This window comes from Hydra viridissima, unplaced genomic scaffold, assembly GCF_058129835.1.
Source record: "Hydra viridissima isolate aposymbiotic clone 2 unplaced genomic scaffold, HvirCarnegie_v1 scaffold_17, whole genome shotgun sequence".
Taxonomy (NCBI): Eukaryota; Metazoa; Cnidaria; class Hydrozoa; order Anthoathecata; family Hydridae; genus Hydra; species Hydra viridissima.
The window spans coordinates 781,375-804,699 of record NW_028324316.1 but is presented as its reverse complement, the minus strand read 5'-3'; the positions used below and the strand labels follow the sequence as shown (position 1 = coordinate 804,699).

The window sequence follows — 23,325 nt, the reverse complement described above, 5'->3', positions numbered from 1 at the left end:
AAAAGCTAAATAAAATTGCTTTAAAAATATTTCATGCATCTACAATCAGTTAATATGGTTCATTAGCTATACATAAATTCATCTTCAAAGGTTGTATCGAACTGGAAAAGTCTTGTTTTAAATTTTGCCCACTTGATAAATAATATTGAATAAGTAGGCAAAACTTATTTTAGGTGTTTTTGATTTTGTATTATTTAAAGAAAAATTTGTTTAAGGTAAGCAAGCCACGTTAAGAACCAATAATAAACACGGGATAATGAAAACTTAAAATAACTAGGGTTCGGAAAATGTGTCTGCGCAGATCTGCGCAGACAAAAATATGCGCTTATCTGCGCAGACGTCGGCGCCGACGTCTGCGCAGACACTTTAATGGAAAAGAAAAATTTAAATTATCTGAATCAAATGTCTGAAATTATTTTTGTATAATTATCTACTTTTTACGAGTTTTTCATTACTTATCTGTTTCTTCTTGGTTCGAGCTACGTATAATCAATCGATATAAACTTTTGTAAGTGTTTCTTACTACAACTTAAAGTGATTTAGAATCAAGAAATCTTGTATTTTCGTCATTCAAAATATTTAAAATGGAAACCATCAAAATTTCGAATTATTTGACAAATCTTGATCGAGAGAAGCGTTCTGGCACTTGTTTAGCATGCAACAAAACTGTTCAATGGTCGAAGGAACGCCTTGCAGCGCATAAAAGATCAACATATCCAAACGCCAGTGTCGAGGAAAAAAGATTGTTTTCAAAGCGTAATTATGAATCGTCACATCTAATCAATGATTCTCAGCAAGTTCCGTCTACGACTGATTCACCGACGCAGCGTGTACATCCACCAATTAATGAAGAGCTCAAAAATGATATCGATACGAAGCTTGCTAATTTCTTTTACCGTACGGGTATATCATTTCGTTTAGTCGAATCGGAGGCCTTTAAGGATTTCGTTAAGTCGCTCAATCCATCGTACGCATCTGTCATCCCGAATGCTAAAGCCTTATCAGGATCTCTGCTCGACAAAAAATACACAAAATTTTTTACTTCTGTAAATGAAATTTTGAATTCTGAAACAAACTTAACACTGATGTCTGACGGCTGGACGAACATAAGAGGCGATCACATAGTGAATTTTTACATTAAAGCGCCCAATCAGAAGCCTTTTTTTTACACCTCGATAAATACATTCGGAATCATTCAAAATTCATCTGCAATTGCCGCGGCAATCTTACAAGTTATTGAGAAGATTGGCTCACAAAAATTTACCAGTTTCATAAGCGACAACGCTCCTGTTATGAAATCAGCGTGGAGGATCATTGAGGAGAAATATCCACACATGTGGGCTAGCGGATGCGGAGCTCATGGAGTCAACTTGCTTGTGAAGGACATAGTTTCTACAACTGAGGCCACAAAAACAGTCAAAGATGCAGAAAAAATCATCAAATATGTGAAAAATCATCACATCGTGAAAGCAAAGTTTGATGAAAGACGAATTGCAGCAAATACTTCTCTTTCATTGTCCATGCCTGTATCTACACGATGGTTTAGTTATTATAAATCAATGAGCAGTCTCCAGCTATCAAAATACGTTCTTATTAAGTTGGTAGACGAAGAAAGTACATTGCTGAAGGAAATTCAACCAAAGAATACATCTGCTGATGTTATGGCATTGATAAAATCTAACCCATTTTGGGACCGTCTCTCTAAGCTTGTCTAAAGCATTTAATTTCCTTCCAACGTGATCGGAAAGCTAGAAAGTGATGAAGCTCCATTGTCTCTCGTGTATGATTACTTTGGTCAAATGTACAATTTATATATGGACGATGAAAACATACAACAAAAAGTGCAATCTCGCCTTGATTTTCTCTTTACACCAGGTATTGGAATTGCTTTCATATTAACGCCCAAAAATGCCGCAGAAGGTTTATATTTGAATGAAGATAAAACCGATTTTATCACTGCTACAGTTGAATTCGCCAAAAAGATCAAACCTGAAATTGCTGACACTGCTGAGGATGAATTGATTGCTTTTATGGGAGAAATGGCTGCGCTGCCTGAGAGAAGGAAGGAAACAATATTCAAGATGAACGCGCGAAATTATTGGAACATTATCGGTCGCGATAAATATCCTGCTCTTTACGAAATTGCTAAGCCTATTAACGAAATGATCTGCTCATCGGCTACAGCAGAAAGAGCTTGGTCGACCTTTCGATTTATTCACTCGCGACTAAGAAATCGTCTTACGAATGAGAGAGTTGAAAAGCTGGTATTCTTGTATACCAATAGCGTGCTGATGGACACAAATGACAAGACTGATTACATTCTTGAAGAAGGTGCAATTCTCAATGAAATTGAATGTCAAGAAATCACCGAATAGGCGCCAGCATTACATTTTTTTATTACTGTAAGAATCTTTGAAAACTCCTATTGTTACTAATCACTGAATTTATAATAAAGTTAAAATATTATTTAAAACATTTTATAACTTTAAAAATTTTTTTGTTGATTTCAAAAAATCGTCTGCAAAGCAGTAAATTTTGTCGGCGCCGACGTCTGCGCAGACAGTATAATTTGTCTGCGCAGACAGTCCGAACCCTAAAAATAACCAAACGTTTAAATGCACTAATAAACTTCAAGTGTGATTTAAAGTTAGGGCCTGTTTATAAGGAAGGCAGGCTGGCTCGGCAAACGAGCCAGCCCGTTTGCCGAGATCTCGACGTCGTCTTTATTTCAACTTAATTTTATTTTGCGTTTATATGAATAAACGCAAAATAAAATTAAGTTAAAATATTGATGACGTTGATATCTCGGCAAACGAGCCAGCCCGATTTCCATATAAACAGGCCCTAAGGACAACGTCGATATCTCGGTAAACGGGCTGGCTCGGCAAACGAGCCAGCCCGCTTACCATATAAACAGGCCTTAAAAATTTAAAACTTGCTTCTACCCATTACTTTAGAATAACAAGATTTTGAAAAAACCTAATGCAGTGCTTGTTATGCTTAACCAAAAATACGCTTTTATGTACAGAATTTTTTTTTGAACTTCCAACCCATGCCACTGAATATCATTAACAAAATCTTACTTTAAAGTCTTAATTACCAATAAAGCTATTTGATTGGCAATAAACGAAATCCACGATGCGGTTTTAAGAGAGAAAAAATCAAACCCAAGCATACTTACAAAAGAGATAGGATTGGTTGTTTTCAGAAGGATTAACCCCATTGAAATTTTTGATAAAACCTTTGCAATTTGATTACGAGCGATGATGATTGGTTTAGTTCGTTCTATATCATCTGTATGACACTCCAATATTACATTTCATTGAAAGAACTTAAAAAATTGCATATTACATGTGATATTCAAAAGTAAATACGATAAACTAAGTGGTTGTTTTAAGATTCATTTTTTTATAACTGTGAGAATAAAAAGGTTACAAGTATAAACAGGTACAAAAATGATATATGCAATACAATTCATACCCAGTTTTCGCGCATTAAAACTTTTAAGACTGAACAAGAATTTTCTACAAATGAATTGCAAAGAATCGGCAAAAAAATTTATACGATCGATGCGATGGCTTTTTTATTTAAAAAAACATCGATTTTAAAAAGCGAAGGTTATGCCAAGTCGGCCAATTTCAATTTTCCTGTTACCAAAGCTACTTTAACGCAGAAATCATCTAAATATCTTTTAATCTCCTTGGATTGGGCCTCTGTACTGGCTTTTGGATTCATCTGACAAAATGTAGCAATTTTTCGGATTGCATCAGCCTAAAATCAGAGAGTATAATAGCAAAATCACTAAGCATGATAATTAACACGAAACTATTCAACATTGAACTTTCGACTGTTTCAATTTTCAGTAAATGTCAATTTTTAGAGGAATTTGAACCTTTTAACGTTAGAAAATCAGTCATAAAACGTGTATATATTTGAAAGGTCGGTTAAGGCTTAAATGCATTAACAGCAACAACTAACACCCTCAAGTGATACTTTACGGTAATTCCATGTAAAAGTGAGACAAAAAATTAAAATTTTCCACCCACCGCCTCAGACTTTCATTAAATTTTAACCAGTGGTATTTATCAATGAAACATGCAAAAAATGCAAAATTCCAGCTCCCAACTCCAAATGGTTCAAAAGTTATGATGTTTTGAAATTTAACCTAAAATGAAATATTTTTTGTTCATGCCTGCTATGATGGATTTTATAGCATCACTTTTTTTTTGAATAATTCAAGTTCTAGTGTAAGAAAACAGTTGAAAATCGGTACCTAACCATTTTTGAGGGTGCTGAGTCCAAATATGCAAAGAAAATAATACAAGTAACATTTTTTGAAAGTAATTTTTTGATTTTAAAATGGCGAAGACAAATTTTCTGTTTTTTTTTTTTAGCATGGGTTATACTTTCACTAATTCCTGGAGTTGCCTAACTCTCACGGGCTTTTACTTTTTTCAGATAAAAGAAGAGAATCCATCTCACTACAAAAGAAAGCTATGGTATTTTGAGTCATTAAAAAGATATGCTAATTTTGAACTTTAGACTGAAAATGCCATTTTTTAGGCTTGTGTTCTCCATTATGGATATTTTAGTTGTATCTTTTCCTGAATATTTTAATTTATAGTAGAAGATATTGGCTGAAAATTGGTATTTGACCATTTTTGAGGGAAGTGAATCCATAGATAAAGAGTAAATAACCCAATTAAAATTTTTAATCATTTTTGAATGTTAAAATGGTCAAAACAAGTTTCTACACTTTTTTAAAGTTTATATTTTGAAAATATAATTTATATATCAGGAAAAATTGGGATGCATGAGCTTTACCACGATATCATTATTATCTTTATCAATTTCGGAAACCATTCCAAGCCAGTAAATTTAATCATATTTGCACAATAGGTTTTGTGTCAATCTGAACTATAGAATTTTTTTTTTAATTGAGTAAATAAAATGTTAGAGGAAAATCATCATTCTCAGATAACCACTTCATCTTTATGATTGAAGTAGATGAAGGTGTATTTTGATCTTACTCATAATACCAATTACATTATGGCAATATAATGTTGCATCCTTTAAATCGTGCAAATGTAATAGGTTTCATGTTTATTAACAAAGTTTTTCAATAGTTCTGGTGCATTTTCAGATGCTTATGATTTTTATTTTATCAAATTTAGAAGTCTACTCTCAACTTTCTTCAATTTAGTTAAAACTCTGGTGAGTTTTAGCTAAATTGAATAAAACTGAAAATATGAAATCTTTCTATTTAGTGCCCAAACTTTCTATTTAGTGCCCAAACTTTCTATTTAGTGCCCAAACTGATCAAAAGTTTCTAAAGGACTAAATCTAGATTATATAAGTTAAGATAAATGAAGTTTCTTTTTTCATTTTGCAAAATTTAAATACCAATATGGTATTTAGATAATATTCCATGGTATTAATTTACAAAATTCTGAATTAGATAGATGTTTAAAAATGTCATATAATAATCAAAATACTCATATAAACATCCAAAAACTTAATGCTGGTTTATCACTAAGTAAATTAAGTGTATAGAAGATTTGCTTTTTTTAAAATTTAATAACACCTAAGCAGTGTATGAATATAGATTTTATAAGGTCTTTTTGACTAGAATTAAAAAAGCTTGTTAAAATTCAAACAGGATTATACTCATATATTGTGAAATCTTTATAAGACTTTTGAAGATAGTTACTAGTAGTTTCATGTAAAAGTTATAAAGGTGATAAAACAAAGCGACATACTCGCAGCAGTGCAATTGTGTTTTCTTTTTGATTTAGTCTTTGATAAACTTCATTCAATACTTTTATTCCATTTAAAAAAGTGTATGATTGCTGACTAAATTCATCCCCGACAAGAAGACCAATTAACAAAATCTAAACATAGCATAGTTAAATAATTTTTTTATTATATAATAAATTTAGGTTGACTAACTGTTGTATATTTCATATGAAAGTCATGTAGCTAAAAGAACTGTAAAGCTTAAGATAATATTTTTATATCTTGAAACCAAAATATTAGCTATGATAAAATCAAATGAACTGATATGTACAAGAAAGTGAAAGATGCAACTTTGTTAAAAAGAATTCATTTACATGGTCTAAGACTCTCTCAAATGACTAAGTGTCTATATACTGTCATATTTAAAATAGCAATAAAAAATATTTATCGAAGTTATATCTAGGAAAAGTCGTACAAATTCTTAAAGTTACTTATGTAGTAATGAAAAAATATATCAGAGTTATTTTTTAATGTCATATGAAAGTCATACACACACACACACACACACACACACAGATATATATATATATATATATATATATATATATATATATATATATATATATATATATATATATATATATATATATATATATATATATATATATATATATATACCCTTGTATGCAGCTAAGTATTGTATGCGAAATATATTTTTTTATGACATACGTTTTAAACCATTATATATGTTTAACTTAATATTATAACTTAGGCACTATATAATAGTAAAACACGAAAATTTTAAAATGAGTTACACTACATCAACGTAAATTTATACTATTAGCCATTAAACTACATAAAGACAAAATAGCTAATCTAATAAATACCCCATTTAAAAGTTCGTCGTCGTTTAGGCGCTTCAAGTTTATGTAGGATTCCATTTTATCTTTTAACTAAATTTTTTTAAATTTATTTTTTAAGCTCTATTTTTCGGACTTGTTCGGACAACGTTTAGAGTTCTGCTTTTGAACGGATATTTAACCCTTTCATGCGCTGGGTTGTTGTATAACAAATTAAACTAAGCTTGCCCAATTCAAATGGTGCATTCTAACTGATTGAAAACAATATTATTTTATGAAGGAGAGTTGAAAAGGCTGTAGAAAAAGTCTACTTTAACATTTTATATTACCACTGTCATTTTGTAGATGATTTTTTATGAGCTATGTTAGTTACGGAAAAATAATTGGTGCATGAAAGGGTTAAACAACGGAATTTACAAACAACATAGTTTTTGTTCCTGGTTTCTAAGTGTTAAATTTCAATTTCTCGTGATTAAATTCCTTTGAAAAGAATCAACATTCTGCCCAAAACTTGGTTTTACAACAATGTCGTATTTATTGTATCAAAACAAGGAAACAGTAAGCGGTTTGATGAAAAAACACTCCCAAAATAAGTAAACAAAGAAATTCAAAATTCACTGAAAAAGGTTGTGAAGTTAGAAATTTTTCTAGCTTTCTGAGTTTACAGCAAATTAGTTTGTTAAAGAAGCCCCAAAATGTAGTCCCCAATCATGTTTTAGCTATACTGTCCTTGGTAACGACGTTCAAAGTCCAATAAATCTTAATGAAAGCGCGCATCTTGCTCCTCTGAGTAAGTTCCCATGTTCTCCATTGTCAAGATGAGCTTTAAGGATATGGACTTTGAGAGACATTCTGAATCCCATCTTGGCGTATTTCTTTATGAGATTCTGAGCAATACTTTACATAGTTTTCAGCCATGTAATAACCCAAGAAACCATGAACAATTGCAACAAAATTGTTCACAGCCGTTTTCACCGTCCTATTTAGCAGCTTGACGAACTCATTACATTTTATGATCTTTGATCTGTAGTCTGACGAAGATACCAGCTTTGAACTTTGCCTTTGACAGCTTTGGAAAGAGATCTTGGAGGTCCGTGAAAACTTCTTACTCTTCGTTAAGAGCAATGATGAATTGTTTTATAAGGCCTAATTTGATGTTCAATGGTGGCATCAATACCTTTTAAGGTTCTATCAGTGGCTACCCCTCGGAGAACTCGGTCTGTTTTTTCTTATTTAGTGCGCCTTAGTGTTACGATTGTACAGAGGAAAGTGAAACTAGAAATCTTTGGGAAACCGCATTAAAGGCTTTTAAAGAATGTTGCAATTTTGAAGTCTCCCATGACCTTTCTCAGAAATAATATAAAATAAAATATTTCTGAGTTACCTGTGCTTTGATACATGGATGATTACTGCTGGACAGTTGTAGAACATTTTGGAAAGTTCTAAAAGTACAGGCAAAGTTTTAGATAACAATGAAAAGTTCTAGAAACGTCAGGACAATTAATGAGCACAGAGTAAACGCAAACATTTTGAAGTATAAACTTGAACAAATTTATACCCAGTTTTTTCCAAACCTTAAGCCTCATTATACAAAACCAAAATTAGGTCAAATGAAGCTGAAAGTATGGTGATGTGGAATAACTTTGCAATATTTATAGTTGCTATAAATTTTAGATTTTTTACAATTTCTTCAAAATAAAGTAAAAGATTTATTTTCCGAATTGTAACTTATAAAAAAATTTGCCTCGCAGTTAATAATCTCCTTTTGCTAATGTATATCTAAAAGTGTGAAATCGCTGTCAGTACCGCACTCAGCTTCATTTTTCTATCACTGGAAGAGTGAACCATTAAATAGTTTTAAATAATTTTAAGTTTGTAGATGTCGTTACATTGTGAAGCTCTTCCTTTAAAAAGCTTACATTTACTTGAGGTTATGAAACTTTTTTCTAGGAAGAGATTCGCTCACTCACCAAATATTTCTAAAGAACTAAGTAACTTTCAAAACAGCATAGTGAAAACTGCGTGATAATCAATCAATAAATATGTCATGTTTATAATGCCTTATTTAACTCTCGTTAGTATAAATTCTATTATATTTAACTTTTAAAAGTGTCTTCATTTCCATTTTAATTAACCACTGAGGTCTATACATGTATTTAAGGGTGTGTTTGTATTACATGCATGTAAATATGTAAGAATAGTTGATAACGCTGTGTAAACGTGTTGTTTACTCGTGCGCTATCTGTTCTAACATGATGAGGCTATTTCTTTTCTGAGATTCATATATGTAAGAAAAATCTTATTCCTCTTCTTGACCCTTGGAAAATTTTTCTTCTGGACAATATTTGTTCGTGCTATTTATTTTCATAACGCCAAATCACCTTTAAATTTATCTTCACAAACAAGGATTGCAGTAAGAAGATTCTAAGATGTACCATTTTTTGTTTATAACTGCTGTTTGGATGTTAATTCACGCAGAAAACGATTTTTTCCCATTCGAACGTAAGTAGACGCGAAATCCATACTAATACAGTTTATTAATTGGAGGATACTGATACAGTTTATTAATTGGAGGATACTGATACAGTTTATTAATTGGAGTAGGTAAGCAGAGTCTTAAAGATTAACTTTTATAAAATAAAAAACTAAACGGCTTGTTTAATTTTACTAGCGATAAACGATGGATATTTATTTGAAGGCGATATGATCTTTTCTAAAGATAATATCTATGCTGCTATAAACCGAGGTAATATCGAATCAGTTGATAATAAAACCGGATACGCAGTCATAAACGGCAACTCAAAGATATGGCCGAATAAAATTATTCCATACACCATCCATCCCAGCGCAAGTATGTTATGAATTAATATATCCATAAATATATGGGTATGTTTTATTTTTTTGTAATAAATACACAATTTTTAAATAATATTTTCGATAAGAGGATCTTTATTCAACTTTCTTTTCGTCACCCAATCCTCAATACCTGCAGCTTTTTTTCTTATTTGTATTTTTTGTCAAAAAAATTTTTATTACAGAAAACCCTGTTTTAAATACTGTCAATATCAACGGTCCTACTGAAAAAGCTATAAAAAAAGCCATGGCTGCTTGGGAAGAAAAGACATGTTTGAGGTTTGTCCCAAGAACAGATGAAACTGACTACATTGAATATTTTGATGGAGGTTTTGGAAAGTGAGCTCAATTTTTATCCTGCATTAAAAAGATTTTGTTTACGTGTTATAGGTTAAATAGTAATATTTATTGATGCTAAAATACCAAAACAAAAATAGAAATAAAAGAAGTAAAAAATAAGAACTCTTTCCTTTTTCTAATACGCCATACAACATGCGTTAAGAATTTCTAAAATAAAAAAACAAAAACCTATCGCACTTTCTTTTTTTTTCTTCAAAAAATGTGAAATCGGATTAAAGAAAATTCTTAAAGAAAATAAATGAATAAAAAAGAAGGAACTTTAATTGGATTATCTTCTAATCATTATAATAGCTTATACTAGCTTATATTAGTTTGTTATACAAACTTTAGTTTTTTTTTTCTATATCATTGTAACTGAGAAGAGTATTTAGCACCAACTTCTCTTGTATTCTTTAGATGCTACTCACATGTCGGACGGATAGGCGGTAAGCAAGTTATTTCTCTTGGATTTGGATGCTTTACTACAGGTATAGCTATGCATGAAATCGGACATGCTATTGGACTATTTCATGAACAGTCGAGGCCTGATAGAGACAATTATGTCGATATTTTGTGGGACAACATTCAAGAAGGTATCAACTTTTTAAGTCTTCATATTTTTTTAAAATTTTTTTACGTAGAATTTCTAGAAAAAAAAAGAAATCCATTAAAATTTCTGGTATTTTTTTAACATCGCCAAAAAAAAAAACATTTCTTTAGACAGCAAACACAACTTCGAAAAATATTATCGTGGTGAAGTTGACAGTTTAGGGAGTCCGTATGATTTCGAAAGCCTCATGCATTACGAGAGAAGCTCATTTCCAAAATTCCCACTTTTGACAACAATTCGGGCCAAAATCGATAATGTTTCCTTTGGGCAACGGAGTTATATTAGCAAGGAAGACGCTAACCAGGTCAACCGCCTTTACAAATGTAGTAATTAGCAAAAATATATGCCATTGAACATTTGACGCTTTTTTGTTCGACATAAAATATATGCCATTGAACATTTGACGCTTTTTTGTTCGACATAAAATATATGCCATTGAACATTTGACGCTTTTTTGTTCGACATAAAATATATGCCATTGAACATTGACGCTTTTTTGTTCGACATAATTTTAGAGAATACATGAAATGACGTTGTATTTAGATTCGCTTTCTTAAGGTAAAATCTATCACTCGAGCAAATGATAACGTTTTTCCATGTTAATCTTAAATAGTAAAGTTTTGAATAACTGTTCTCGTCACTGGGGAGTTTCTTCAAGTCCATTTTTGAGCCCCTTAAAGTAAACAAGCTTTTTTTGTTTTACTATTTTAAATATGTTAAAACTAACAATTCATAAAACTTAACATGAAAGTGAACTTTTCATTTTGAAGCGAAAAATCAGCTGAGGTCTAATAACTTGCTACTTCAAAAATTGAAATTTTTTTGCTTTTGAAAGAAGAATTAGAAAAAAATTACGTTGGTGTTCGAATGATGTAACTAAGTAATGATGGCTAAAATATCCAATTTCGCACTGCTACGAAACCCCAGTGCCTTATAAACAGATGTTCAAATAATTTGCGGTGTCGAAAAAGCAAAAGATTTGGTTCTTTTAGGTTGGGTTGCATATAAAATATCGTGTTTTTCAATTTCTGTTGTTTCTTAATCAAAATTTATCAAGCATGCACTTTAACTTCTCTCTGATTAATATTTTTTTTTAGCTCTTTTAAAAAAAATGCAATTGTTTTTTTTTTTTGTTTGTTTTGTTTTTTTTTAAATAGTAAAATTTTGGTGTTAGATGAATTTCATCACAAAAATGAAAAACAAAAATCAATCCTGCGTTATTTTTGTTACATTTTTTCAAATAATAATAATTACAACCTTGATAAATTTATTTTTGAAAGTGTAGCTTAGAAACTACTGACTTCTATAAAACCACTTTTAAAACCGCTCTATTCTATGTAATAGCATAACTTAAAAGGGGAAGACGCGTTTTACATTTATGAAATAAAGATACTTTACGGTTATGTAAAATGCGAAATTAAAAATGCGGTTTGATTAAGGGCCGCACGAGCTCTTGTTCAGAAGATTGACATTGGATGTTGTTAAAAAATTGCGCGGAATTTAAGACTATTAAAAGGTTCTCTTAATGGCAACTTACCAACCAAAATATGTCAATCAGATTTGTTAATTCAATGTGTTACAGTTTATCCGTTTGCATTATGATTACAATAATATTTCATCAGCCATACTAATTACTATAATTTTGATTTTTTCATTTATTTTTATTCCTATTTTATTTACCGCGTTTGCAAGGTATGCCTGTTAGTCATTGCTCATTTTATCTACACTGTATGGCATAAGAAATTAGCAAGAATCTAATTTAACCACGGCCTATTCATTATATCTCTAGCTCACTGATTAAAGACAGCTTTTATAGTTTACTATAGTAAGTTGCTATCTAAAGTATGTAATTTCCTATAGTTACATTAGTACATCTTGTGCCCAACCTAAATCCATAAGTCATATAAGTCATATTTATGATAAGTTTAATGAAACAGCAAACAAGTGCTTAATAACTGGAGCTATAGATTTTATATTGTTAAGTTATTGATAATAAGCATTTTATGTGTGAATGAAAAGTTGTTAAGAACAAGTTACTCAGTTGTGTGTCCATGTACAAAGAACAGTAATTGCATTAATGTTCTTATAACAGCAGTAATATTATTCTGTGTGTGTGTGTGTGTGTGTGTGTGTGTGTGTGTGTGTGTGTGTGTGTGTGTGTGTATGTATATATATATATATGTATATATATATATATATATATATATATATATATATATATATATATATATATATATATATATATATATATATATGTATATATAGATATGTATATGTATATACATATACATACATATATACATACATACATACATACATACATACATACATACATACATACATACATACATACATACATACATACATACATACATACATACACACATGTTTATAGAAAAATTGTTATTAGATTTATTTATATTTACATAAAAAAAAAACAAACTTAGTAAGAAGTATGGCTACAACTAAAGTATTCAATGTTGGTGACTTAGTTTGGGCAAAAATGAAAGGTTACCCTCATTGGCCTGCTAGGGTAAGTGTTTACAGCCATGTTAGAAAGGTTATTTATTATAAGTTTTGCTTTAAAGTTGTTATTAACTTCTAATTTATTTTAAACTTAAAGATCGAGGAACCAAAACCTGGTCAAAATGTTCCTAAGAAAAAGTACTCCTTATTTTTCTATGGTACCCATGAAACGTAAGTATTTACATTATTTATATACACGTCTTATATGATACTTGTTAGACATTTCTTATGGATAATTACTGTTTATGCTTGTTTTAAAATTTTTTGGTTAGTAATTTTAAGTCTTTTTTTTTTTCTCTATAATATGATCCGTAAACTTATTCTCTATTTTGTTAAAATAAAATAAATTAGTAATCAAAGTGTGAAAACAAAAGTATTCAATGATTCTGGCAAGGTCTTCAAATTTTTTACCTGGAAAGTTTTACAAATATAGTTTTAAGATAAGCTAGTAGATCGTAAATATATTGTATAAACATTATATGACCAAACATTACTAGTATGGAATTTATAAAAACAATTTTCAATTTGCTAAACATTTTGACTTGATAAAAATAAAAACTTTTCAGATTCATTATAATCCTGTGAAAAAATATCTTTTTGGAAATTTTAAGCTAAGCTTTACAGTATTAAAATGAAGTTAAGAAATAAAAGAAACCGTCATTGAATTCTATACAAAAATTCCTAGAAGAATGCATCAGCCTTTTTTTCTTTTTCTTCAATAACTCACTTTTAATCCTCAACCCTTTAATTAACTTTTATAATCAGTTTCTTAAAAATGAAATATTTTGCAAACAGTTTATAAAACTCTTATTTGACTACATTTTAGTTTGTTTCACCTACCTAATTAGTTTATTCAAATTTTTTTCTGTACGATTTATATTTTACTGATATGAATACCAAGAATAAAGAAAAAAAATATCAACAAAATTTTTTGAAATGATAAATCGTCTGTCAATTACCATGAAAAGTAGCAAAACCTTGAATTAAAACATCTTTCACAATATCTCCTAGATTTGATCACTTAGTTTCAGGGTAAAATGACTCCAGTGACATCATTTTTTTTAATTAGAAAAACTCTTGTTAAGTGACTGCAATATTTTAGTTGATGAAACAAATATCCACTTTTTTATGATGCTATAGTTACTCTTTCTATTTCATTTTAATTTATGCAGTTATATCTTGGATGTCTTTTTAAAAGTTAAAAAGTCTTTTGAGATATTAAGATTAAACTTATTTATTTCAATGAAATATCAGTAAATGACATGTGAAACATTTTTCTGATACTTATATATGAAAGAAATTGTAGAATATAAGATTAGAAAGTATTTACATAATACAAATAATGGTAAAAAAAGTTGTTATATATGTGATCATTAAAAACTTTCATTTGTTAATTGTTTAAGTTTCTTGAATGGATTTTTTATTTTATTTATTTTACTTGTATTTGTATGAATTATTATTAATGATGTAAATTTTATTTCCCTTTTAAAATCATTTTCTGTTACTTATTATAGGGGCTTCCTAGGTGCAGAGTGTCTTTATCCATATGAGGATTTTAAAAGCAAGTATGGCAAAACCAATAAGAGGAGAGGTTTTCAAGAAGCTCTAGAAGAAATTGTCAAGAACCCTACTGTTGTTCATACTCATGAAGCCCTGGACAGGTTTGTGGAGTTTTTACTTTGGATATCTTGAAGTGTTTCATTAAACAGCTTCAGCAACTAGTTCCATCCAGTGCAGTTTCCCATGCTGGTAAATTCCTCACTCCAAGGAGTATATATCTGAAATTTTATCACAATATGCTTCAATTATTGTCACTTATTATCATCCTAGATTAACAAAGGTGTTTTATGTAAATTTTTATTACAAAGTTATACTTACAGTATATATATGTGTTGAGCATAAAAGTTAGCTCATTATGCCAACAAAATTTTAAAAATTTTAAAACTTGTGGAAAGGTTTAGATATTTTAATTTCAGATATTGTTTCATTAAATTTTTGTTCCACTTTTAGTGAGAGTGATGATGAAACGAACGACCAACCTGAAAATGAATCTGAAGTTAAGAAAAAAAAGGTTTCAGAAAAATTTTTAAATATCCCTAATAGCAAAATTACTATCATAGTTCAATGTAATTTTTTTTTTCCATCATCTAATCTTAGCAGCTCCATTTGCTAGTCTCATGAAATTGAATAAGATAAAAAGTGCATACTGGGAAACTTATGTTGTAATATTCTCAACATCTTTCCCTTTTAAATTTTTTTTTTTTTTTTTTCTAACTTTTTCTTTGTTCATATAAAATAGTAGGGTAAAAAGTATTTTTTTAAGTTTATTTCTTATTTTATCTTTTAGAATGATTTTAGAATGATTGTTTTTTTTTATTTTTTATTTTTTTCAACTGTCAATTTACTCCAACCCTAAGTATTAAGCAAATTGACCCAATAAAGTTTATATTGAACCTTAAGTATTTTTTCCTTCAAAACTTTTTTTGAAACTGGGTGTTTAAAGTGTAGCATATTGTGCTACAAAGTTGTGTGTCTATCATGAAATTTTTCAGCTGTTAGCATTATAACATCAAACTCAAATAAGTTTCTGCTAAATTATTAGTATTGTCACTGTTGACCATCATTTGTTTATAAACATTTAATACAACTTTAGGATGAAGTTGGCAGAAAAAGAAAGAAATCTGCTCCAGTTGTAAGCTACTAAACTTATGAAAGTTTTTTTTACATTTTTTTTACATTTTACATTTTTGGCATTTTTACTATGAGAGAATCTTATAATGTCGGTTAATTTTTAAAAATGTTTAGGTAAAAAAAAGTAATAAAAAAGTGAGAACTGTAAAATCTTTGGAAGAATGGAGTGATTCAGATGATGAGGCATTAGTGATTGATACTGGAACTAAAAAAGCAAAAAAAAAAGTAAATTTCAGTTGTGTAAATTTTATAATAGTCTAAGAGTTTATCATCATAAGGTGAGGTTGGTAAACTTTTGTCTTCTCCAGAGTTTTTTTTTTTTATATTATCACTGTTTACATGTTAAATATTTGATTTTATTTTAATTAGCTGATAACCGATGTTATCAGGTGAATAACTAAAAAGTTGTTTGTGTTTATTGCAGTTTAGTCTTTTCTGATATTTATTGGAAATTAAAATATTTGATAAGTCAGAATGTTGTAATATTTTACAAAATTGTAAAGAGTTTCAGTACTTTTCGTTGAGATTATTTGTTAATGTTGATTGAACATCCTTTTACCTAATTAGTTAAAGTGCTTGCTTTTTGTAGGAGAGTGAGGATGAGGAAGATTTTGAGGAGCAAACAACCACAGAAGATGAGTCGAAAGAAGATAAAGATGTAGAGGATCGATTTAGCTTTAGATTTAAAAAAATTTTCTTTATTTTTTTTAATGATGGTTTAAAATGTTGGATTGTTTTTTCCAGGAGTATGATCCTAATTTGGAGAAGAAAAAGATAAAAAAGAAAAACTTTAAAAAACAATCTGAAGATCAAAAATCTGCTGCCAATAAACAACCTGTACCAAAAAAGGTTCATGAAAAGAAGGCTCGCAAACCAAGTGCAAAGAAGACTGTTAAGGGTTCTGATGTAAGCAGCATTAGTTCTGTTAGTTCAAGTGAGGATAGCAGTGGAGATGAAGAAATAGAACAGTTAAAGAAAAGATTGTTTAAACAGGATGTACGTATTTAATTTATTAAAAAAAAATAAATCACTTTAAGTTTTTGAAATTAAAATAAGATTTCAATTTGGAAATGTAGTTGATTAATAATTCAATGGTTGGTTGATATCAAAAAATAACTTATTTGACTAATGACCAAGAAAAATTTGTAATAGCTTAGATTTTTTATCCAATAGAGTAAAAAAAATCAGCACTTTTTCTCTTCAGACTTTCTTTAATATTCTGAAGAATTTTAAAAATGATTTTAAATATTTAACAAGAAATTAAATAAAACTTAAAGCTCAAAGCGCTTGTATGTAAAAGTAAATTGTTTTTACTGATTCATCTTTATTAATTCCTTGATCAACTTGCACCCATCATGTAAACGAGTGATAATTAAAATTCTAGTTCTTGAAGAAATGAGCAAACGAAGAAAAAATAATATTTCTTTGACTTTCTTTGATAAAGAAAAAAATTGTCAAAATAATAAAGAACAGTTGTCTGATAGCTTAGCCATTGTATAAGTGAACTTTGGAATGAAAAGCATGGTATCTGTACACCTAAAAGAAATAAAAAGTAGCTCAGCTTTCAAAAACAAAATAAATATTTTTTGCTTTTATTATAATTCTAAAGTATATTTGTTTATTATAATTCTAAAGTATTTTTAGGTTGAAATGACAGAAGAACAAAAGAAAAAAAAAGAAGAGGATAAGTTGAGAGAAGAAGAGAAGAAAATACTGGCTGAGCAGAGCAAATTGCATAGGGAGAAAATGAAGAAAGAACGAGATCTTGAAAAAAATAAAAACAAGTATGATGCTATAAATATGCAATTATGTAAACATATACAGAGCTCGTATTAAAATTTAAGGCAAGATCAAAGAGAAAGACACTTTTTACTCTTTGTTTCATCAAAACTAAGTGTCCATCTCTAAAAAGCTATGTATTTAGTGCCTGTTTTAAAGACAAAATGAAATAATCAGACTCAAAAAAATCAATATTACTGGACATAAATATGTAACCGTAGAAACAAATAGTAGAATGCATAAAGATCCAATCAATTTTTAGGTATTACCCATAGTCCTTAGGCTAAAGTCCATAGTCCTTAGGCTATTACCCATAGTCCTTAGGCTTTTTAAAATAAAAGCTTTCTAAAAGCTTTCTATCTTTATTCATAATTTTTTACTAAAAATAAAGCCTAAAAAATTTTAGAGAAAATATTTTTGATAGTGATGTTAACACAGAAGAAGAGAAGAAAAGTGATGCCACCATAAAATCTAAAGATGACAAAAAGCTCCAACAGGAAGAGAAGAAAAAAACAAAAGAGAAGAAAAAAGTTAAAGAAGAAAAGAAAAAAGTAAAAGAGGAGAATAGTGAAAAAGTAATTCGAAAAAAAATAAAGGAAGACAGAAAAAAGAAAACAAAGTAAGGAATATTTTAAAAAGCAAATGGTTTCATTTCACTTTGTGCTCATACCAGATATATTCATAAGAAATAAGATGGGAGGGGGAGGGGGTCATTTAATTTATCAAATTTTTTATGTGTCTAAAGTAACAAGGCTGCATAGTATCCACAAATAAAAACACAAATTTGAGCATTGCCTTTTTCTCTTTTGATTTTTTGTTTTTAATTATTTTTAACACTCTTTGTTAAACCTTTGTTTAAATAATGCCATTACAATGTTAACATTTGAATTTTGTTGTTCATCAGAATCTTGTTGTTAATCAGAATTTTTTGTATTTAAAATTAGGGAAAAAGAAAATGGGAAGAAAAAGCAAAAAGTTCTTTCATCTGAAGAAAACAAAGAGCGAGAACAGAAGGCTGCTGAAGCAATCAAAAGGATAACAGAAGATAACAAAGGTTTGTTTTTCCTCTTATTTTTGATATTTAACTTTTTTTAATTTAAAGTATTTGATTCACTTAAATTTTCTTTAGAGATAACTGTTGCTGAACATCTCCAGAAGTTAGAAGTTGAACTGCGAAAAACTTTATCAGTAAAATCAACGGTAATTTTATAATATTTTTCAGTATTGCAATATTTTAATAATAACCCAACTGTTTTCTTATTAGCGATGTTAGTTATTGGTTTCATTCAATAAGTTATTTCTCAACACAGGACCATGTTAAATCTCTAAAAGTCCTCCAAGAAATTTCTGACCTTCATTTAACACCGACTATTCTTATGAAGAACAAAACAATAATACCTACAATGAAAAAGGTCTTTTTTTGTTTTAAATTTATTTTGTAAATAACTTGTAAATGATAGCCTCAATGCCTTATTATCTTAAATTATTCTGTTTTAGATCAAGGCTTATAAAGCTAACTTAGAGGTTAGCGAGAAAGCTTCAAAATTATATTATCACTTTAAAAGTCTATTTGCTATTGGAGGTTTGCATTGAAAATTTGTTTTAAATGATGCAAAAGTTTCACTTTTTAATGTTGTATATGTTTTGTTTGTATTATTTATATTTCTTGTTTTTATAATTAGGGTAACTTTTAACTTTTAAGATTTTAAAGATAAATTAGGTATACATTTTTTATTAGTTATTTGGTAAAAGCTAATGTAATTCGCCAGGTTTCCTCAGTTAAGAAAATTCAGTTGCTCTTGAATTATTACAACTGTAGAATTCATGCAAAAAACTGCAATGCATTATGGCACTTAAATTTAGGAAATTGTAAATAACCTTTTGTTGGTATGAAAGTGAGTAATGATCTAAAGTGAAAAAAATTCATAGGAAGAAGAGTTACATGATGAGTTCCTGAAGGTTACAATAAATCAAGACCTAATCTTATTTTTTCATGGTATGTTATACCTAAAGAGATCAATCTTCATAAAGAACAACTTATATTTATTAGTAAAACAAGTTTCAAACTTTCAACTTTTTACAGAGTTCATCCATTTACTTACTTGAAGAAAAACCTATATACATAGAGATTGCTGCAACTCTGTAAACAATCTCACAACTGTTTTCTCAAATCCTAAAAAGCCAAAAGAAAGACTTAGAAAAAAACTTAGTTGTTCAGTTTTTTTGTTAAAAACCCATATGAAGTTGATACTAAAAATGCGGTCAGTAAAAGAAAAAAAGTGAAGATAAAGGAATTAAAAAGCACTGAAACTTCTTGACTGTCAAGCATGAAAATTAAAAGTTTAAAAAGTTTAATAGCTTATTCATTGGATACTAGATTCAAAAACAAAGTACATTTTGAGTTCTATTCTGGCTTTGTAAATTACGAATTTTAAGTGGTTATAAATTACAATAATTACAGTAATTATATAGAGCTGACAGTGAATTCATCGATTTATTGAGCTCAAATACAAATATTGATAAAAATTGTATCAGATGTTCTGAAAAGATGAAAAAAATAAGAGTCATAGACAATGTAGTGTTAGAAATTTTATTATTTTTAGTTGAGATGTTTTGTTGCAGCTTTTGTAATAGTTAAAAAAATGTATAGCATTTATATTTGTTTCTATCAGTTAACCAGAAATATATATGGGAAATATTTCTGTATTAAAAAAAAAACCTTCTAAATCAAATTTTCGTTGACCCATTTTTTTAACATTTTTCCATGAATAACTAGTAATCGTTCATTTTATACTTCAACGAGCCTCATCAAACTTTTTCCTAGCACTTTCTTTCTTCAATTTTTAATTACAGAGTTTCAATCTATGGAGTTACAAGTAAGTCTTGCAAGACTTCATAAGAGCTTGGGTTAAAGTTTTTTGTCAATCATAACTGAAGTCTGTAATTCTTACATAAATGGTCTGCAACAAAATATCAAAAAAATCTTAAAAGTTCTTTTGAATAGACCTACCAAAATGCATTGCAAAATATGCGAACGGCAAATTGAAAAAATGTTAAATGCTAATTTTCCTAAATTGGAATTTAAACTTCTGTTCTCATCCAAAATCAGAAAGAAATTTCACCGATTTGTTTAGAATAGCGAATCAGCCAACTAGGTCACAGTTATGAAAATATATCTCACTGAAATATTAATGAGTTACGTTTAAAATACTTAATTTTGTCGTAGCTTTGAACAATTAACAGCACTAAACAACTTAAGGGACCTTAATGCCGTTTTGTAATTGTGACCACTACTTTAGTAATAAATCTTTTTCTCAATTCTTAAAATTGCGATTGATTCGTAATTTTGACAAATGTGCTTGGAGCTCTATCAAAAATAGCCAAGTTGAAATTCTCACAGTGCTAACACTTTAGAGTATTTTTTTTTCTGTTTATAATAAAAAAAAAGGGATAAAAATTCTTATAGAATTTAGGCATAAAAAGAGACTTTAAATCGAATTAGAGCAACACTTTTTATTTTTATTTAATCTTGCACTTACGCTTCTTGTTTAAGGTGTTTAATAAAATTTGAGGAGAGAACTTTACAAGGTAAAATCTTTGATAAATCCGCGTGATTCTTTTTACAGGTGCTCCAACAAACCCTTCAGCTCTCCAACACACAGAACCAGTGAGTGGCATGACAAAGGATCGTATCGATATTAAAAGCAACGATATCGAATCGTATCGCAACGATAAAATCTTGATTAAAGGTAAAAACTTTCTCGCATAGCAGCATTAAATGGCTGAAGTTGTTTACTTTTTTCATCTTTTTGGTTTTTTAAATTCTAATGTTATAGTATTGTTATGTTAGGTTTTCTGCGTTATATATGTTATGTTAGTTTGTCTTTGCATTTAATATTCAGGTTTATGAAAGAAGATTTAATAACAAGCGTTTTAAACGTAAAGGCGTTCCGACATTCTGACAAGGTCTCGTGTTACATTGAAACTACCCTAACTATGTCAGTGATATTCCTCATGAAATAGACTGGTTTTTGAATTCCAAATCTGTAAATAACAATAAAGACGGCTTTTATTCATTTTAAAAATTTTATTTTTTAAAATTCTGTGCCCCACCCAAAGATTTTTTTTATAAAAGGTTTTGCTCGGTGCCGGCAGAAATACCGTTTGAGTTGTTCATTGTGACCACTGAAGCAATGTATATATGCTATGATATTTTGTGTTTTGCATTAACTCCCATATGTAAAGTATATAACATATGTGACACATCAAGTTTGAGAGGTTAACATTTAAAAAAAATCAACCGTTTTAAAAACGTGTCTGAATATTTATTTCTGAAAATTGAAAATATAAAGAGCTTTTAATTTTTGACAAATGTTCTTTTATTTCGTCATCTAGCGCGCTTTATCTTGCTACTACGTCATTCCTCAAGATGTACTGCTAGTAGTTACATGAATTCGTCCATTTTATAGAAATATTTGCATTTACAGTGCCTAATGAATGCTGTTCTAAGCTAACCACCGATCAAATTGATTAATACACGACCGATTTTTTCTATCACTAACTCAACCCGTCGCTGGGTAAGTAATAAATATCTCTGGGTGTTTTAAAATTTAAACATAGGTAAAAGTCTGGTAGCTATCACATTGGAGGTTTCAAAAATGGTTTATACGGGCTAACTAGGACTGATTTAAGATGCAATTTTCGTATTTTTTACATTTATTTGTTTGTTTGTTGTTTTTTTATAATGTGAAAACTACTATCTATAAAAAAAGTATTCTTCGTGTTGTAACAACGGATCGTCGGGAAACCAAATAAAATTCAAAAAATTTGACTCGCTTTTAGATTGAGTATGAAAACACAAAATTTTATAACCCTCTTTATAATCTGCAAAAAATTAAAAATTTTAAACTGACTGGATTTAAAACCCTAATTTAAGCGTTTCGATTATATAAGATAAATCACACGGTGACGAAATACACGTTAAATGAAATAATTTCAAAAGCCTGATAAAGCATATATCGTTAATGAATTTAAAGGAGTAGATTTTAAAGTTTGATCTTTTTTTTGCTGTTGCTTACTAAATTCATCTGAATCTGAAAAAAGCTGAAAATATTCTCTCCTAAAACTAAAGCTTTAAAAAAAAACACCTGTAAAAAAAAAGAGCGGAAAGCACCGCGGTGGTCGTATGATAAGCGGTAAAAATATCAAATAAATTATTTTCACTCTTTTGTAGTTTTCAAGTTTTTCAGATATTTTCTTTATCTTATAAACTAAGGGTACGGTTTTTATTAGTGGACATTATTACGGTTCTACTTCGAAGTTGTACCTATTTAGTAAAAAATCTTTTTAGTTACATTAATTTACTTAAAAATACGTCTCATTAAAATAAAACAACAAATCTTATTAACTTAGGCTCTTCGCATTGATGTTGTTGTTCCAAGAACAGTTTTTTTTTACTGACAACTTGATGCGAGTCATCATTTTACGCATCTGAAATATTTCTTTGAGCCCCAGCTCTCTTTTTCGTTTAGCTATCTTTTTCTGAGGTCTAGCTCTCTTTCTTGCTCAGCAATCCATCTCTAAGGTACTACTCCAGCTATTGTGATGAGTTCATAGTAATAGAGAGAATGATGTAATTTCCGTTATTGGAATTTTGAGCAGTAGAAGATCCCTCTACTTTTAGAACATAAACAACGAAAGCCCTTGGGGTTAATTTACGCCGACTTTGATTTCTTTTTTCCTTTAAGCAAGGATTTCCTTTTTTTCGTTAGCTAATACTGCGTCAGTTTATAATACGTTTTTCCATAGAACTTTATCTTGTTTTCTATACTTTTAACTGAATAAGTAACTTGGATGGAACAAAGACTCTTCTTCCAATATTAACTAGGCTGTGACAATTCCCGTTTTCCGGGAAACGAAAGCGGGAATTTC

The 23,325-nt window shown here is 29.3% G+C and overlaps 4 protein-coding genes across 4 annotated transcripts; 3 read left to right on the top strand and 1 right to left on the bottom strand.

Annotated features, from left to right (window-relative positions):
• Nucleotides 1–1,356: 1,356 nt before the first annotated feature.
• LOC149876936 (uncharacterized) lies at nt 1,357–2,459 on the top strand. Its single transcript, XM_090074719.1, is given in 1 exon segment — nt 1,357–2,459. A coding segment is annotated over 1 exon segment (855 nt). The 5' UTR covers nt 1,357–1,520; the 3' UTR covers nt 2,376–2,459.
• A 912-nt stretch (nt 2,460–3,371) lies between these two features.
• LOC149876935 (uncharacterized) lies at nt 3,372–6,794 on the bottom strand. The gene is made up of 3 exons (XM_090074548.1): nt 6,624–6,794; nt 5,760–5,891; nt 3,372–3,771 (listed from the first exon to the last, which is right to left on the bottom strand). Exons 1-3 carry the CDS (start codon nt 6,675–6,677, stop codon nt 3,619–3,621), a joined length of 339 nt encoding a protein of 112 aa, XP_089930674.1. The 5' UTR covers nt 6,678–6,794; the 3' UTR covers nt 3,372–3,618.
• Nucleotides 6,795–8,864: 2,070 nt separating this feature from the next.
• LOC145183774 (hatching enzyme 1.2-like) lies at nt 8,865–10,754 on the top strand. Its single transcript, XM_090074547.1, has 5 exons — nt 8,865–9,098; nt 9,268–9,447; nt 9,635–9,788; nt 10,206–10,381; nt 10,509–10,754. Exons 1-5 carry the CDS (start codon nt 9,026–9,028, stop codon nt 10,730–10,732), a joined length of 807 nt encoding a protein of 268 aa, XP_089930673.1. The 5' UTR covers nt 8,865–9,025; the 3' UTR covers nt 10,733–10,754.
• Nucleotides 10,755–12,776: 2,022 nt separating this feature from the next.
• Nucleotides 12,777–21,766, top strand: LOC149876934 (uncharacterized). Its single transcript, XM_090074448.1, has 16 exons — nt 12,777–12,931; nt 13,022–13,095; nt 14,439–14,585; nt 14,935–14,995; nt 15,578–15,616; nt 15,730–15,840; nt 16,205–16,273; nt 16,360–16,611; nt 17,260–17,399; nt 17,819–18,013; nt 18,339–18,448; nt 18,524–18,594; nt 18,705–18,806; nt 18,892–18,976; nt 21,021–21,143; nt 21,297–21,766. The coding sequence occupies exons 1-16, from the start codon at nt 12,854–12,856 to the stop codon at nt 21,302–21,304; spliced, it is 1,665 nt and encodes a 554-aa protein (XP_089930574.1). The 5' UTR covers nt 12,777–12,853; the 3' UTR covers nt 21,305–21,766.
• The last annotated feature ends 1,559 nt before the right edge of the window (nt 21,767–23,325 follow it).

What these genes read in the sequence shown, in the direction of transcription:
- LOC149876935 (XM_090074548.1), bottom strand. Translation starts at nt 6,677, where the DNA reads ATGGAATCCTACATAAACTTGAAGCGCCTAAACGACGACGAACTTTTA. An exon ending in ACGACGAACTTTTAAATGGG is followed by an intron (nt 5,892 to 6,623) that starts GTATTTATTAGA and finishes TGCTATGTTTAG; the next exon opens with ATTTTGTTAATTGGTCTTCT. An exon ending in ACACAATTGCACTGCTGCGA is followed by an intron (nt 3,772 to 5,759) that starts GTATGTCGCTTT and finishes CTCTGATTTTAG; the next exon opens with GCTGATGCAATCCGAAAAAT.
- LOC149876934 (XM_090074448.1), top strand. Translation starts at nt 12,854, where the DNA reads ATGGCTACAACTAAAGTATTCAATGTTGGTGACTTAGTTTGGGCAAAA. An exon ending in GACAGAAAAAAGAAAACAAA is followed by an intron (nt 18,014 to 18,338) that starts GTAAGGAATATT and finishes ATTTAAAATTAG; the next exon opens with GGAAAAAGAAAATGGGAAGA. An exon ending in CTTTATCAGTAAAATCAACG is followed by an intron (nt 18,595 to 18,704) that starts GTAATTTTATAA and finishes TTCTCAACACAG; the next exon opens with GACCATGTTAAATCTCTAAA.
- LOC145183774 (XM_090074547.1), top strand. Translation starts at nt 9,026, where the DNA reads ATGTACCATTTTTTGTTTATAACTGCTGTTTGGATGTTAATTCACGCA. An exon ending in CGATTTTTTCCCATTCGAAC is followed by an intron (nt 9,099 to 9,267) that starts GTAAGTAGACGC and finishes TAATTTTACTAG; the next exon opens with CGATAAACGATGGATATTTA. An exon ending in CACCATCCATCCCAGCGCAA is followed by an intron (nt 9,448 to 9,634) that starts GTATGTTATGAA and finishes TTTTTATTACAG; the next exon opens with AAAACCCTGTTTTAAATACT.